General features: G+C 56.5%; 6 protein-coding genes across 6 annotated transcripts; 2 read left to right on the top strand and 4 right to left on the bottom strand.

Moving 5' to 3' along the window:
* Positions 1-200: 200 nt before the first annotated feature.
* Positions 201-3,276, bottom strand: TRAVEDRAFT_139526 (ATP-dependent DNA helicase). The gene is made up of 15 exons (XM_008034784.1): positions 3,102-3,276; positions 2,988-3,045; positions 2,886-2,929; positions 2,649-2,827; positions 2,512-2,596; positions 2,278-2,456; positions 1,947-2,224; positions 1,879-1,892; positions 1,583-1,830; positions 1,516-1,528; positions 1,272-1,463; positions 1,142-1,223; positions 1,051-1,085; positions 852-996; positions 201-793 (listed from the first exon to the last, which is right to left on the bottom strand). The coding sequence occupies exons 1-15, from the start codon at positions 3,168-3,170 to the stop codon at positions 312-314; spliced, it is 2,103 nt and encodes a 700-aa protein (XP_008032975.1). The 5' UTR covers positions 3,171-3,276; the 3' UTR covers positions 201-311.
* A 113-nt stretch (positions 3,277-3,389) lies between these two features.
* On the bottom strand, positions 3,390-5,782 carry TRAVEDRAFT_68345 (NADPH oxidase). The gene is made up of 8 exons (XM_008034783.1): positions 5,547-5,782; positions 5,213-5,483; positions 4,758-5,147; positions 4,591-4,691; positions 4,072-4,537; positions 3,788-4,017; positions 3,636-3,728; positions 3,390-3,567 (listed from the first exon to the last, which is right to left on the bottom strand). The coding sequence occupies exons 1-8, from the start codon at positions 5,655-5,657 to the stop codon at positions 3,556-3,558; spliced, it is 1,674 nt and encodes a 557-aa protein (XP_008032974.1). The 5' UTR covers positions 5,658-5,782; the 3' UTR covers positions 3,390-3,555.
* Positions 5,783-6,218: 436 nt separating this feature from the next.
* On the bottom strand, positions 6,219-7,207 carry TRAVEDRAFT_68344 (mitotic spindle checkpoint protein MAD2). The gene is made up of 5 exons (XM_008034782.1): positions 7,071-7,207; positions 6,907-7,017; positions 6,832-6,851; positions 6,648-6,777; positions 6,219-6,589 (listed from the first exon to the last, which is right to left on the bottom strand). Exons 1-5 carry the CDS (start codon positions 7,163-7,165, stop codon positions 6,313-6,315), a joined length of 633 nt encoding a protein of 210 aa, XP_008032973.1. The 5' UTR covers positions 7,166-7,207; the 3' UTR covers positions 6,219-6,312.
* A 257-nt stretch (positions 7,208-7,464) lies between these two features.
* Positions 7,465-7,929, bottom strand: TRAVEDRAFT_41968 (uncharacterized protein; the record flags this gene model as incomplete). The annotated part of the gene is made up of 1 exon (XM_008033974.1): positions 7,465-7,929. One exon carries the CDS (start codon positions 7,927-7,929, stop codon positions 7,465-7,467), a length of 465 nt encoding a protein of 154 aa, XP_008032165.1.
* Positions 7,930-9,007: 1,078 nt separating this feature from the next.
* Positions 9,008-10,194, top strand: TRAVEDRAFT_139518 (MSF1-domain-containing protein). The gene is made up of 4 exons (XM_008034781.1): positions 9,008-9,114; positions 9,175-9,492; positions 9,555-9,663; positions 9,718-10,194. Exons 1-4 carry the CDS (start codon positions 9,083-9,085, stop codon positions 9,964-9,966), a joined length of 708 nt encoding a protein of 235 aa, XP_008032972.1. The 5' UTR covers positions 9,008-9,082; the 3' UTR covers positions 9,967-10,194.
* A 145-nt stretch (positions 10,195-10,339) lies between these two features.
* Positions 10,340-14,427, top strand: TRAVEDRAFT_139514 (RIC1-domain-containing protein). Its single transcript, XM_008034780.1, has 16 exons — positions 10,340-10,586; positions 10,654-10,761; positions 10,823-11,007; positions 11,068-11,234; positions 11,289-11,440; positions 11,493-11,956; positions 12,013-12,049; positions 12,105-12,159; positions 12,211-12,275; positions 12,328-12,678; positions 12,742-13,006; positions 13,059-13,144; positions 13,199-13,448; positions 13,497-13,591; positions 13,650-13,994; positions 14,050-14,427. The coding sequence occupies exons 1-16, from the start codon at positions 10,437-10,439 to the stop codon at positions 14,317-14,319; spliced, it is 3,045 nt and encodes a 1,014-aa protein (XP_008032971.1). The 5' UTR covers positions 10,340-10,436; the 3' UTR covers positions 14,320-14,427.
* The last annotated feature ends 265 nt before the right edge of the window (positions 14,428-14,692 follow it).

The raw sequence follows: 14,692 nt of genomic DNA, 5'->3' as shown, positions 1-14,692 counted from the left end.
GAAGAGCAGACAGTGAGCCGACGAGGGAGAGGGCGGAGGGAGGGATGGGTAGGTGAGGAGGAACGCGAAGCGGCAGCCACAACGATGCTCGCGCGTCCGAAGTCAACGCGAGCGCGTCACATTCAAATTCCCACGGTAGCGCCTCCTGGCCCAGCTCAAGTTCACGAGCGCTTCGCCACACTCAAGCGTGAAAGTGGTCTAGATAGAGCATATAGGACACACACAATATCGTGAGGAGTACGTTACAGGAATATACGAGCATATAGTACACCACACGAGCGCACTGTCCATTTCGACGTCGACGTCGACCTCTACCACCTCCCCCGACGCCCGCGCTTGTAACCGCCACCACCATACCCGCCACGATAGCCGCCACGAGACGAGGATGCAGAGGAAGTCTGCGTGTAGGTGCGCTTCTGCGACGTGCGCGGCGCGAGAGCCGCGGGCTCTGCCTTCGCGTACCCCGCCTTCTTGCACTCTACGTCGAAAGCCGCCACGAGCGCGTTGAAGTCGGTGTCCACCATACTGCCAAACAGCGGGTGGTACGTCGACCACTTCCCACCCGTGAGACGGGGTGAGGTGATGCCGAAGGCCATGCGAGCGAGCAGTCGAGGATCGTCTCGCTCCGGACAGGCATCTAGGATCTGCTTAATGCGACCAGCATCCGGTACGGCTTGCGCGATGGGCTCGAACTCCACGCCTTGCCCGGCTAGACAGAACGTGCACTGGCCACACATCCCATCCGGGACGACCTCTTCGTCGCCAAAGTATGCTGCCAGCAGCTGCGCCAGGCCTATCATGTGCGTCAGTGAGAACTGTCCCCCCAACACGGAACCACCTGGAATATCCACAATCATCCGTTGTCGCAAACTGTATCACTTGGCGGATCTTCTCGACGGCTTCCTCTTCTCGCGCCACCATTCGTTGGTACATCATCTCGGCCAAGTTCTTGATGTCCTTCAGGGCCCTCGGGAGAGGTTTGGTTGCCATGTACCGCTAGATATAGACCCTCAGTTCTACTATTCGCAAATGACATGGATGAAAATTCACCGCTCTGAGTTGTGAAGGTTTGCTAAAGATGTTTCCTACGTGTAATCAATTATATCCCATGTCCGACAACCGACAATCAGTATGAACATACCATTAAGCTCCCACATATTGACCGTCCTGGCGAGGTCGGTCCTGTCAATTTTCGAGTACTCTGCCGTGGCCACCATGTCCACCTGATGCAATGTAAGAACATGTGTACACGCAATGCGGGATGCTCATACCTGGTAGTTCCTGCCCTTCGGTGTCCAAGAGGCTCGGACCGCCTTAGCCGCAGGCGAGGTGTCGGTCAAAACCTTCTGCCACCCGTCCGCCGACTTGGACGAGATGTCGTATAGGGAGTAGAAGGGCGTGATTGCACGAATGTAGCCGTAGTCCAGCTCGAGTTGTGCATAGCACAAGTTGAGGACGTTTTGCTAGGTCACATTCAGCGGTTACGGACAGTAGCGTCGCGCACGGCGGACGCACCCGAATATCATAGCTACACGAGTAGAGCAATGAGCATTGGGCTATAAGAACTTACCGTAGGACTCACTCCTTCGATTGCTTGTAATGGTTGAAGTCTAGTGTGCCGTCAGCAGCAGCGTCCTTCAGCGCGACTTCTTGCAGCCAGAGCTCCAGATCACGCTTCGCGCATGTATCTCCACGAGCGAAGCCCTCCAGGATGGGTACATCGCTTGCGCAGAGGAACATGTAGCATGTCGATGGCAAACCATCACGGCCCGCTCGCCCCACTTCCTGGCTGTAGTTCTCCAGGGTCTTCGGCATAAAGAGATGGATGACCTAGCCAGAATTTGTAAATGCCGGTACACCATTGGTCTTGCGACTCACCTGTCGGATATTCGCTGAACGTGTCGCAGCATCAGCAGCGTCCGGTCACGAAGTCGAGTTCAACTAACCTTTGTCGATTCCCATGCCGAACGCGATGGTGGCCACCACAATACCTTTCGCCGAATCCATGAAGTGCTGCTGGACGCGCTCGCGTTCCTCGGACGGCAAGCCAGCGTGATACACCGTAGCTTCCAAGTCATGGGGGCGAAGGTGGTTCGCGACCTCCTCAGCATGCTTCTGCAGCGTCACGTACACGATCGAAGGACCAGTGCGCTCCTTGAGGATGGTCACCAGACGGTTGATCTTCGCTTGCATAGTGTCTACTACCTCAGCTCGCAGCGCAAGGCTTGCAGGACATCAGCATATATTTTGACGTGTGTTGTGCTACAGACGACTCACTTGGGCCTATACATAGGAATGCGGAAGACCCCCGCGTTACGGTCGATGAAGAAGCTGTCGCAAATGTCCTTCGCGACGGACGGGGTTGCAGTCGCAGTAAGACACAGGACGCGTTCGACGTCAAGTTCTTCCGCGAAACGCGCAATCTTCAGGTATTCCGGACGGAAACTCGCACCCCACTGGAACAAGGTCTGAGCGTTCCCGTGATATGTGGGCCGTCCTAACTTGACGCACCTGAGAGATACAGTGGGATTCGTCTACGGCCAGCAGAGAGATCTTCACGCGCCTCATCATAGATATGAAGCCTTCGTTGTTTAGCCTACGAAGATTCGTTGGATATCACGGGCAGGACGCATACAGGCATTACTCACCTCTCCGGCGCGACATAGAGGATCTTCATCGACCCGGACAAGACTTCGTTCTTGACCCACGAAGCCCTGTCTGCGCCCTGAGTACTATCCAGGTTCGCGGCTTTGACGCCCCTCATCACTAGCCCATCCACTTGGTCTTTCATGAGTGCAATGAGCGGCGAGATGACAAGGGTAAGGCCCTGACGCGCCATATGCGTTAGCTCTGCCTCGCGAGGATGCCGGACGCGTTAAACTTACCTCAAGGCACAGTGCCGGGATTTGATACGTCAAACTCTTTCCTCCTGCCATCCATTATTGTGTTCGGCCCAGGTCCGGATGCAAGAGTATTGCACCACGCACCTCCAGTCGGAAACAACACAAGCGCGTTCTCATTCTCGACCACAATCCGGCGAATCACCTTCAAGGGTATCTCCAGTTAACGCTAGGCGGAGAACAACGAACGGCATAACATACCGCCTCTTGCTCGTGCTTGAATGCGTCGAAGCCAAAAGTGCTTTTGAGGATTTCATGTGCTTTCTCCATCGCAACACGCTCGCCTTCTCGTAGTTTCGCGAGGTTGGAGAGACAGGAGTTAGAGCACGAGCAGAAGGTTCAAAAGACGCGTTCAAGACGTTGCTGTAGGCGGAATGTGCTGCTGGAGACTGCAGCCAGAGGCGCGGTACATCGACGCGTCTTTCTTTGTGGACGCGTTGTTTGCACAGACGCTCATATAAAGGCACACTTCTTTCCCACGCATGCTAGTATTACAAGGGTTCTCTCCCAGCAGGATCAAGAAATTAAATTAAAGCAGGTGCACAGCAACGTTCTCTCGACGGAAGGACGTGTAATGTACAGCGGGGGTCTCGGGCATGGGCAGCGATGGGGATGAGGGAACGAGCGGAGGATCGACTTGGCATCACGGGGGCGTTTAGAAATGTTCCTGTGCACGGGCGGAGAGCGTGAGTACGACGAGGGAAGCAGAGCGAGGTCGCCTCGGGGACGCCGCACCTTTGCGAACTGGAACTCGACGTTCGCGCTGTTAGACTCCTGGCAGGCCTCCTTGATGGCCTTCGCGAGGACGCCGGGCCCGCAGAAGTACGTCTGTGGGGATGTCGCGTTAGCAACCCGAAATGGCCGAGCTCCCCACGCGAGCCACTTACCCCAACCTTGGTCTTGAGCTGTGCGTTGGTGCCGGGGAGGTACTGGCCCGCGGTGATTGCCTGGCTCATGCGACCGTAGATGGCCTTCCAGTCAGGGCGACCGAACATAGTACGAGTGCGGAGGAGCGTAAGCGGGTCGTACTCCGCGCCCGCGTCGTTGACGGCGATGTTCCAGAGCATGTCCTCGCTGATCTTCTGCGTGAGGTAGATATTGATACGCAAGAAGTTGGCTGGAACGCAGAATGTCAGAGAACGGCGCCGGAGATACGGTTGCTAGCACTCACGGTCGGCCTGTGCAGCCTCGACCTCCTGGAGGAGAGTCTGGAACCAACCGAACGACGGCGCGTCACGACAGACCCAGAAGAATTCTACGCGCTTGAGGGAGCCCAGCGCGCCCTTCTTCTGACGGTACCAGATGTGCTTGAGAATGGACGCGAACGGAGTGACACCGATACCAGCACCAATGAGCACAGCAACCTCGACGTTGAAGACGTCCTCAGCCGGAGCGCCGTAGGGGCCATCAATGCGAACCCCCGGGAGCGCGCGGCCGGTCGAGTCGATCTCTACGAAGTCGCCACGCGTGCCGTATACACGGTCGTCCTTCTCGTCACCCTTGAGCGCTGCCTTGGTCATCGCGGCGACGACCTGAGGGCCGGCACCAAGACGTTCTCCCAAAGCATAGGTCCAGTCGCCGACCTGACGGATGTGAACGGAGACGTAGGGGTCCTCAGGCGCCGACGTGATGGTAAACTGGGCGCCGCTGTCAGCCAAAGGTGTCGCTCGAAACGTGTTCCAACACTCACAGGGTGCCATTGCAGACCCGAAATCTCAGGGACCTGGATGAACAACCACTGGCCAGCGACGTATTTGAAGCTCGGCTTGATGATACGGAGCTCCATGGCGCCTAGATTGGTCCAGGTGTCAGCGACCTAGTAACCACCATTCATAGCACAAAGGCTAATCGACGTACCGCTCGGGTGAACAAGGACCTTCGAGAGGCGGGTTGCGCGCCTCGCCCGAATCTCACGGTAAACCCTCTCTCCAAAGTAGATAATGCCGGGCCAGATGGTGTACCGCCAGCTCTCGTATCCGAGACAGTGATCGGTCGTGTAGAACGGGAACACGTGAGAGTAGGCGGGGTCCGGAGAGTCGCGGACGAAACATCCGGTGGCATGGGCGTAGAGACCGATCATGAAGAAGAACGCAAGGTGGTGCGTGTACCAGAAGGCCTCGAAGCACTGGTTGCGGATCTTGTGGTGAGCCGTGGTGTACATGAGGAGCATAATCAGCAGCATGAAGTGGCCGGTAATGCCACCAGCTTGGTGATAATGAATGTCGATCGCGAGCCCCGGGCGGACCTCTGCGCGAACAAAGCGTGTCAGTGGCTCATGTCTCACACCGGGCAGGGGAGGACCGCAGACGTACGGGTACGCTCAACGTTGAAGAAGTTGACGTAGTGAGCGGTAGTGTGGACCATTGCCCAGAACGCCATGGAGTAGGCGACTTGCCGGTGGAACCAAATGTTCTCGTCGGCGGGGAAGAGCCAGGTGAGTTTGGGGCGAACGACACGAATGATGTTCCTGAGCATGGGCACGAGGATCATGCCACCATCGAATGCGAGAACAAGACCGGCACCACGAGACGTCCAGACAGACCAGGTAAGCGCATTGAGCGCGGCGAGCTTCTTGTTCGTTTCCTGTGCAGAGTATATGGCTTGAGGGATGTGGGGGCAAGGGGTGGCACGGCAAGGGAGACATACCTGACTGTACCATCCATAACCGAAGAGGAAGAGCTGCACGCCGTAGAAGAGGACATTGAAGGCGAGGCGGCGGGGCTGTAGGAACTCGCGTTGGAACCAGTTTTCGCCCATTGCGGTTGAGTGAGGAGATTACGAGCCGTCCCAGGGAGAGTACGATACCAAAGGAGCGTCGTCCGGCCGGCCAGACTAGGGAAGGAAAGGCGGAAGAGAGAGAAGCGGAGGGGGGAGAGTCGGGGAGGAGGGATGGGAAGAAAAGGGAGGGGTGTTATGGGCGCTCTGGCGTGCGACCAGTATCAGCGAGGACCCGGGTGGCATGGCAATCCCACACTGGCGTCGCGCGGCTGTTCCTAGATGCTTCCCGTCCGCATTCGCCACCCGACCGAGGCCCACGCAACCTCTGCCGCTCCCCGTCCGCAGATCCCATCCCCCTTCTCCGCAGTCTCCAGCCAGTCCTCTGCACCTCATTAAATCCTGAAGCTAGCAGCCAGCGACGCAGCACCGAATGGCCACGTCCCTATTGCGCCCTGCAGCCCACGCAGTGCCTCGACCCGAGCCACAGGACCGTCACGGCGTCCAACAGTCTCGCCATGCATCATCAATCACAAAGCCCGACGGACTGTCCACGTCCCATGGTCGGAAACCAATCGTGATGCCTACATGTACAAAAAGACGCGCTGGAATTCCCGAATAGACAGAAATAGAGAGCGCCCTCTCTCGTCCGGGCTCCGGCATCCCCTCCTGCGGCGCCCCATCCCCTCTTTCGGACCTATCCCTCGTATCTATATGCAACCATGGCCTCGATCCGATGCACATCTGTACTAAAGCTCCGAAGTTTGACTTGCTGGCTCTTCGACGCCTCGATCGCGAGCGGGTCTGTATCCACCCACTCGTTCGCGGGAATGTCCACCGACTCCGACGTGTACGCCAGGATGTTGAACACCGTCGGCTCGTCGATGACCGGCAGGAACGTCACCGTCGACACTATTTGCTTCAGGATCGCCCGGATTTCTGCCTGGATCTCGCTCTCGGGCTTGGCAGGTGCCCTGGCGGGGGAGGGCGGTCAGCATTTCTGCACCGCACTGCCCATGATCAAACGCGTACGGCTGTGAGCCCTCCGCCGCGGGCTGTTCCACGAGATTGATGTCGAACACCCAGCGTTCGAGCGGGAGCCTGGAGTCCTTCGAGATGATCGCGAGCACCAGCTGGGTCACCGCGCCCGTGAGAAGCCACTCTGTGGCACAGCTGCTCCGTCAATGTCGAGCGCGCACGGTTCCTGGCTACTCACGGTTCACTTGCTTCAGAATCCTGCGTGCAACCATGATGTCAGATGCAACGGTAGTTAATCGAGATGTGGGCGCACCTGTCAAGGTAGTTCTCTAGTGCGAGATCTTGCGTGACGAGCACGGTCTGCCCGTACTTCTTCACCATGTGAAAGTCATCCGCAGGATAGACACCTCTCTGGAACAGGACTCTGAAAGTGAACCACTTAGTTTCGGCGTGCAGCGCCCCTCTCGATGGACGTACGTGTTAGCGGCATATTTGAAGAATTCAGTGACAAGATTCGTCGAGCCTTTGAGAGTGATGGCTTGACGGGTGGGTGCTTGCTTTGTGGGGGCCATCGTGCTGGTGTTGAGATCGTTGAGGTTGGTGGAAGAGACGTGGTGGCAAGTGGCAGGCGAGTACGCAGCGGTTACATACGAACAAACGCGGTTCGCGACCCTCGCGTGTTTGGAGCGCGTAGGTCACACTCACGTGCGCGTGTCAGGCGCTCGCGGCAGCACAATATTGAACGGCAACTTGAAGTAGAACTTAGAAGTGAGCAAGTACCTTCGATGTGGATTATTTCCTCAAGGCGGCGTGCACGGTCAAATACAGGTATGTACTCTATTGTGGCTCCAAGTACGTTGAACTACGGTCTCTACTTCAACCTGCGAACGGAGACCATAACCGCTAAGCGTATACAAGGTTTTGAGGAGGGGAATCCTAGCATGCCGTAGAACTTGTCTGGAAGGATGAGCGAGAACTCCTCATAGTCATTGAAGTCCGCTGGGGATGAAGCGAGTAGATATGCAGATTTGAACGCGCGCAGCTTGTCGGTTGGCACATGCGCCAGGCGCCACCATTCGTCTTCTTCCCGGTCCGAATCAGAGGGAGGATAGTAGAGGTATCTGCGTAGGGTGCCCATAGAAGAACAGTTTTTGTCGATGCAGCACGCATCGATACATAAGTGCAGATAGCCGTGGGCTCGATCGCAGCCGCAGCAGGAGCGGATCTTCGCACTCAACATGATGTCGAGGAGGTGTGGATCTGTGTCTTCGATGGGAGTGGGAATGAACTTCGCGCGCAGAAGCGTAAATAGCCCGGACGTCCTGCCCATGGACATGATAAGACTCCTCAAAAATGCTCGCCTGCCGGGTTCCAAACGTGCCAGAGAAAGGCGTAGCGGGCCCCAAAGGGGCTTTTTGCGAGGGTGAGTCGATACGTAGCCGCGTTAAGTGGTCATAGAGTCTCCTAAAACCATGCCGTGAGCGACCACATTATATATAGCGGTAAGCGTCGAACGTCGCCCGGCTCTCACCAGTGGTTGAAGGCTCGTATATTGAAGTGGAGAAGAACATGGCAAAGAGCGCCCTTACGACCGGATCCACTATGTTAGGAGCCTACCCGGCGCGCAGCTCCACAGTGAGATGAGCCTGGTCTTTGTCCAACTCATATTTGAAAGCCGCGCTAGAATGGAAGTTGAAGCCGTCCACACTGGTCCACAGCATGTGGTTATATGTAGAACTCGACAAGGACTGCCGGCCTACATTGCTCACAACAGATGGCCGCCAGTCTATAGGGACATCTACATCGATAAAGTCATCCATGATGTCGACATATCGAACATTTCTTACTTTCAATTGTAGAGCGTCTTGGTAGGCCGCCTGCATGAGTGTGTCACTGTGCTCAAGAGACTTGTTGGAGACGTCGTAACCTCCGACTGCCAGATCCAGAGGCACGAATCCGTTTATTCGGCCTTGGCGGTTGCTACCCATTCATCCTTGTGGATCACATGGAGTCGACACAGGTGCCGCAACACAAAGGTACACGTCAGCCGGTGGTGTAGTCTGAGACTGCGCGCTCGCTGCTGTATAACCGCGCGGCAGTACTGGGCCCTGGCAATTCGCTCGACCGAAGCTTGAACCCACCTAGAAGTCGAAACACAGCAATGTTGGAGGTGAACTCATACCTTGCTAGGCAGCTAGCGTAGTGTAAGCGCAAGGGCACGCATCAAGAAGGCTACCAGGGGTGCAACAGAAAGTTCTGCGCGGATGAGAGTGGTGAGTCCAGAAGAGGGACGCGGAGCCTCGGCGCGGGGCGGTGGGCGCTCTCACGTGTGCCGAGTCTCCACTGAGGGGCGAGCCGCATCGAGAAGAGAGCTCGTCCCTCTCTCCTTCCATCTCCCTCTCGTCCGTATAATACTTCCACTCTCTAGTCTTCCAGTAATCGCTTTCGCAGCACCACAACCACCACCACGCACACCGGGATCGCTTACAATGAAGTTCTACTCGCAGTCCTTCTTGTACGAGTGAGTTGACGCACCCGCGCGCCCCGCTCTCTCACACACCACTGAGACGCGTCCTTGCAGCGATCCCTGGTCTATTGTCTCCCTTGCCTACCTACTACGATACCCCAACCCGTTCGCATCGCACATCCTCTCCTGCGACGTGATTTCGCGGGACATCACGCCCGCGGGTACTCTCCGAACCACTCGTATCATCCTCAAGACCGGCTCCTTACCAAGATGGGCCCCGAAAGGCATGATGTCGCGGGCTGAGTCCTGGGTCCTGGAGGAGAGCGAGGTGGACCCGCTTGGCAAAGTAATGCGCTGCACGACGAAAAACCTCGACCATGTCAAAGTTATGCGGGTGGAGGAGCACATCCATATCCGCCAGGCGGAAGATGGGTACGTCACACAATGCTCCCGCGATCGCATTTCCGTCTGCTAATTGTGCCTATCTCCTGCAGTAAAACATTACAAACTACCGAGGCTATGTTCCTTTCGGGGTTTGGGTGGGGGCTGACGAAGAAGATTGAGAACTATGGTCTGGCTAAGTTCAAGGCAAACCTACAGCGGGTACGTCTTATGCCCGTTTGAGTTCACTTTATCACTCTTCTGACGCGCTTGCAGTCTCGTGAAGGTTTCTCTATCATTCTCGACCTCATCCGACAGTCGCGCCGGCAACCCATGACCATGGGCGTACCTAGCTCCTTCCTCATCTCCCACCGCATTCTCAACGACCCGGACACACAAGCTCCCGCCCGGCACGACGTCCCTGCGGCGAGCGAGACCCGTAACGACACTTCGGGCAATACTCCCCGTAACACTCCCAGCGGAGGCGCGTGGACCAGAGTAAAGTCCTGGCTGCGCGTTGGATGAGCTCCAACCGGACCCTTGTTCAGCGTACTTATTTTCGAACGGTGTTACCCGTTACGGTTTATTAGTGTCCCCCTGCTCAGTCATCGTCAGTCTCATGGTTCCGTTGTCGATCGTGCATGTTATGAGCTTGTACCATATGTGTATTTGTAGCCATGAGTACCATCTTCTGCAGTAGTGTCATCGCATATATTCACCTTCCAATCCCTGCCCTCATACAAACAAATATGCTTCTACCAATCAGGATGAGTGAATTGTCGGAGCGTATGTTTGTCCGAGAAATCAATATACCATTCACGAGCCATGGCCACAGTCGGATTCAGCCGCGCTGTGCGGCTCTCACCGTTTCTGACTTCATGCCGCTTCTCAGACGTGTGCGATCATCCTCCACGAACCCTCCACGACCGTCTCATCTGCTTTAGTGTGTCCGCTCTGGCTTTGGCTTTAGCTTTGACTCTGGCCGCGTAGGCAAGATGTATTTCCCGACGTCCGCGGCGAGGCAGCTTTCTAGCGCGCCCGCGCTGCCGCTGCCGAGCGAGCTTGTCCTCGCGCTCGCCCCGAGCCCGCGCAAGACGTTATTCGCGACCGTCACCAAGAGCGGGCTATCGCTATGGCGCGTACGCGTACGTCCTCGCATTGCTGCGTTCAGAGCGGAGGGACACTGAAGGGGAGAGGACATGTGCACTATAGCCATCGGCCGTGCTTGCGCACCTCTCGCGCTCGGAGACATCATTGCAAGAGCATGGCGAGAACTTGCACCTGCATTGGTCGCCGGACGGGCAGCGAATCGTCGTACAGGTGCGCGAGGATGTGACTTGCATACATCGGGCGGCCGAGTGCTCATTGTGGGGGTACACAGACCACAGAATCGTATCTGGTCCTCATTACAGTCGAGTACAACGCGGAGGAGGTGCCGTACCAGACTCCACCTCTCGCCGCCAATGCTGCGCGACACTTCCTTCCCGGCGCAGGCGAAGCCCTTCCACTGCAGTCTCTGAATCTGCATCTGGAGGGCGTGATCCGGATTGAGGGGTCTCTACTAAGGTGCGTGCTATGCCTTCATCTCCACCTTGGCTGGTGATATATATACGCGTCGCTCTGTAGTGTCTCCCCGCGCAAGGAATACATCCTGTTCTCCACCTGCAGCCCCCCATCAATACAGCGCGTTCCATGGCCCGATTCCAGCGGTGCAGGTGGCGGGCACGGCAGAGAGAGTTATGATACATGGGAGGTCAACGAGGAGGAACTTCCCTGGCTCGTCGATCCTGATGGTACGTCATGTTCCGATACAGCCTTCAGATATGCGTGCTTAATGATGCGCGAAGTGACTGTATGCCAGATCTCGTACCACCGGCAGACCGGTTTCGAGACCTGGATTACGTCGGATGGACGCGCATACCTCGTACAGCTCTACCAAGAACAGGATGTGCGTCCGGACGCGTCAGAGACTAGCGCAGCGGACGATGAACACACTCAGGTTCGCACCTCCTCTCCTTTGAGTCCGCGAAGAGTGACTAATCTCCTCATAGCTTGGACACCTTGCGCGAGAGAGATCGTCCTCGGACAGCACGAGCTCCTCAAGGCCCCTTCAATGGCATGGCACATGCACCCACCACGTCGACCCTCCACGCTGGGTGCAGAAGCGCAAGCACGTCGACCCCGGCGATGTCGCCAAGTACGCATACACGGAGCCGCGCCGTGCGATGGCGATTGCGTTGAACCCCAAGTTCTCCATGCTCGCCGTAGGCACGTACAGCGGCACAGTAGAGTTCGCGAGCCTCCCGTCTATGGAAGGCGCGTTGCCGAAGCCGCAAGTCTTGCAGATTCCGACTATGTACGCGCGAGAAGGCACTGGTTCGGTGTGTACGATGGAGTGGAGCTCGGATGGATATGTTCTGGCTGTGGGGTGGGAGAAGGGCTGGGCGATCTGGAGTGTGGGGGGACGGTGCCTTGCATGGGGCTTCGGTGTCGAGTATGAAGTGGACGCGGAGAGGTACGTGGATATATTTGCCGCACAGCACGGTATGGCTGATACGACTATGTTGGCAGGTTTCAAGATGCTTTCATGTACGGTGTGAGAGGTCTGGTGAGCATACATCCGCACTTCAACGCATGCCTTATCTCATTTTGCCGATCTTCAGTTCTGGGCACCGGGTAATTTCGAGCTCGTCATGCTAGCCCAGTCGTCGCCGAACAGTAAGTCATTTGGCCGTCTTATACAACGTTATAACTCATAGTCATATCTAGTGGCCGACGGTCAGCTATTCGTTTTACCCTTCGCGAAAAGCGCAACGACCGGCCAACATTCACCGGTAGGTCATTTTGAGTTCGTTTCGCAGAGACGCCATCTCATTTGGCTGGCAGGACAATACCCAGTATGCTTTCCTACAGATGGATGACCGCGTACTCGTGTACCGCGGTGCCGACCAGCCCGATATGAGCGTCATCAACCCCGAGGCGGATGTCTGGCAGCACGTCAAGGTCCCACAGTCATACATGTCTGCGAACTGGCCTATTCGGTACTCGTCCTTGAGCGCGGACGGCCGTCTCATAGCGATTGCTGGCCGCAGGGGACTCGTGCACTACAGCTCGACGTCCGGCCGCTGGAAGATGTTCGCGGACGAGCTGCAAGAACAGGCCTTCACGGTCAAGGGTGGACTACTATGGTTCCATCATGTGCTCATCGCTGCGGTAGAGGTCGCGGGGGCGTATCAGGTGTGTCTTGATCATGGTGCCCTTCACGCTAGGTAAGTACACTTCGCTGAGCTATCACTACAGCTACGGTTGTACTCGCGCGACCTCGAGCTGAGCAATCAGAACGTCCTGCACCGCGAACTTGTGCCCTCCCCGGTCGTCATCCTATCGCTCGTCGATAATTCCCTCCTCGTGTATATGGCGGACAACACCTTGTATCATTACTTGATCATACCGACTGCCGACTCGATCAAGCTCCATTTCTGCGGAAGCATCACATTTGACGGGGTCATTGCGGTGCCTAGCGCGGTCAGAGCTCTCAGTTGGATGATTCCCAGTGCACAGAAACGTGCGTACAACATCTTCATGATGTTCTGTGGAAGCTCACTCACTATTTGCAGAATTGGGAGACCCCGCGGACGACCTTGCCGTTGCTACGGTTCTGATGATCGTTGGTGGAAAGCTTGTGCTGCTACGGCCCCGCAAGGTGAGTGCAGCCCGGTCTACGAATCTTTCAAGTCGTGACAATGGGCGCATATAGTCGGAGGAAGGCGAGGTCAAGTACGACATGCAAATCCTAGCAGATCGGATCGAGTTCTGCTGGATTCATCTACGCGGCATCGGAACACTAGAGAACTCTCTGTGGGGCTACGATGGTCAAGGTATCCGTGTCTGGTTGAACGCGCTAGCTATCGAGTCCGCACCACCTCCAACGGAGGCTGATGATGGAAGCGAAACCGTGGACCGCGTCAAGGAGAGCGTAAACATCCCACTCGAGTTTTACCCGCTGTGTAAGTGAAGAGTCATGCCTATACGTTCTTTAACTGAACTCGGAACAGCGGTACTCATGGACAAGGGCATCATCATCGGCGTGGAGGTCGAAGCCGCCACTCGGACAAACCTCTCCTTCACGATGTTTAGGCATGTCACCAGTGTATGTCCTCCAGGCCTTTTTCATTGTGCTGGCAGGAATTGACAAGTGGCTGGGTTAGTCTCATCTCTTCCTTCACCACATTCTGCTCTTCCATCTGGAGAACTCGCAGTGCAAGGAAGCCGTCACCTTTGCGTCGCATTACCAGCATTTGGTGTACTTCGCACACGCCTTGGAGATCCTCCTACATACTGTGGTCGAAGAGGACGTGGACGCGGGCGAGCCTACGGAAGGCTCGCAGGACTCAAAGGGCTCGACAGAACAAGGCCTTCTCTCCGGGGCCATCGAGTTCCTGGATCATTTCGACGATGCACTGGACGTCGTCGTGGGCTGTGCTCGCAAAATCGAAATGACGAGGTGGCCACGCTTATTCGACGTTGTTGGCAATCCCAAGATACTTTTCGAGGTATGTCGCTCGTACTATAAATCTCTCTGACGTGATCGCTGAGACCATGTGCTAGTCCTGCTTGTCATCTGGACGCCTGAAGACTGCCGGCTCTTACCTCCTCGTCTTGCACGGCCTGGAGCAGCTGGACGGGATGAACGACGATGTTATACGACTGCTCCGGAGCGCGACCGCAGCCCAGGACTGGCAACTTTGTCGGGAGATTCTACGCTTCCTACACTCCATCGACGATACCGGCGCTGCATTGCAGAGTGCCCTCGTGGAGACGCAGATAGTGCCTTCGGCAGATTCCCAGCTGGGCCAGGGAAACGGGAGTGCGCACTGACACGGACGGACGATACTTCAGCCACGCGGACTATGTCGGATATGGATAACTTATTAGCACCCTCTGTATCCCAATTTTCTACTGCTACCCTCTATACCAGGTTCAGGGCCCAAGAGCAACATCTCCCACATGCTGAGCCCAACCGGAGAGATGTCTGGAGAGGCTTGTGACAGCGGGGCTTTCCGGCAAATGCAGTTCATGTAGGCCGGCCGGCGAGCGAGTGGTCAATACACCCCACATGGCCATCAGATACCTCGCCGAGGAGCACATGGGCAGTGGTGGTGGACGGTCTGGGCAGCGCCGGCAGCCCGTAATCTATAAACCTAGCCTGTCACACTTGTGCAGCACAGCTTCCGCATTCGAAGTCGAGCCC

The sequence above is a fragment of the Trametes versicolor genome (genome assembly GCF_000271585.1).
Source record: "Trametes versicolor FP-101664 SS1 unplaced genomic scaffold TRAVEscaffold_1, whole genome shotgun sequence".
Taxonomy (NCBI): domain Eukaryota; kingdom Fungi; phylum Basidiomycota; class Agaricomycetes; order Polyporales; family Polyporaceae; genus Trametes; species Trametes versicolor.
The sequence above is the reverse complement of the archived record's forward strand: the minus strand, read 5'-3'. Positions and strand labels throughout refer to the sequence as shown.

Coding starts and splice junctions, on each gene's coding strand:
- TRAVEDRAFT_139526 (XM_008034784.1), bottom strand. CDS start 3,170: ATGGAGAAAGCACATGAAATCCTCAAAAGCACTTTTGGCTTCGACGCA. Junction 2,597..2,648: donor CTCTATGTCGCGCCGGAGAG/GTGAGTAATGCC, acceptor GAATCTTCGTAG/GCTAAACAACGAAGGCTTCA. Junction 1,224..1,271: donor CGAAGGGCAGGAACTACCAG/GTATGAGCATCC, acceptor ACATTGCATCAG/GTGGACATGGTGGCCACGGC.
- TRAVEDRAFT_68345 (XM_008034783.1), bottom strand. CDS start 5,657: ATGGGCGAAAACTGGTTCCAACGCGAGTTCCTACAGCCCCGCCGCCTC. Junction 4,692..4,757: donor GGTCCTTGTTCACCCGAGCG/GTACGTCGATTA, acceptor GGACCAATCTAG/GCGCCATGGAGCTCCGTATC. Junction 4,018..4,071: donor CGAGGCTGCACAGGCCGACC/GTGAGTGCTAGC, acceptor TCTGCGTTCCAG/CCAACTTCTTGCGTATCAAT.
- TRAVEDRAFT_68344 (XM_008034782.1), bottom strand. CDS start 7,165: ATGGCCCCCACAAAGCAAGCACCCACCCGTCAAGCCATCACTCTCAAA. Junction 7,018..7,070: donor TTCAAATATGCCGCTAACAC/GTACGTCCATCG, acceptor GTTCACTTTCAG/AGTCCTGTTCCAGAGAGGTG. Junction 6,590..6,647: donor GCGGCGGAGGGCTCACAGCC/GTACGCGTTTGA, acceptor CTCCCCCGCCAG/GGCACCTGCCAAGCCCGAGA.
- TRAVEDRAFT_139518 (XM_008034781.1), top strand. CDS start 9,083: ATGAAGTTCTACTCGCAGTCCTTCTTGTACGA. Junction 9,115..9,174: donor TCGCAGTCCTTCTTGTACGA/GTGAGTTGACGC, acceptor GCGTCCTTGCAG/CGATCCCTGGTCTATTGTCT. Junction 9,664..9,717: donor TCAAGGCAAACCTACAGCGG/GTACGTCTTATG, acceptor ACGCGCTTGCAG/TCTCGTGAAGGTTTCTCTAT.
- TRAVEDRAFT_139514 (XM_008034780.1), top strand. CDS start 10,437: ATGTATTTCCCGACGTCCGCGGCGAGGCAGCTTTCTAGCGCGCCCGCG. Junction 13,449..13,496: donor ACTCGAGTTTTACCCGCTGT/GTAAGTGAAGAG, acceptor AACTCGGAACAG/CGGTACTCATGGACAAGGGC. Junction 13,995..14,049: donor ATCCCAAGATACTTTTCGAG/GTATGTCGCTCG, acceptor ACCATGTGCTAG/TCCTGCTTGTCATCTGGACG.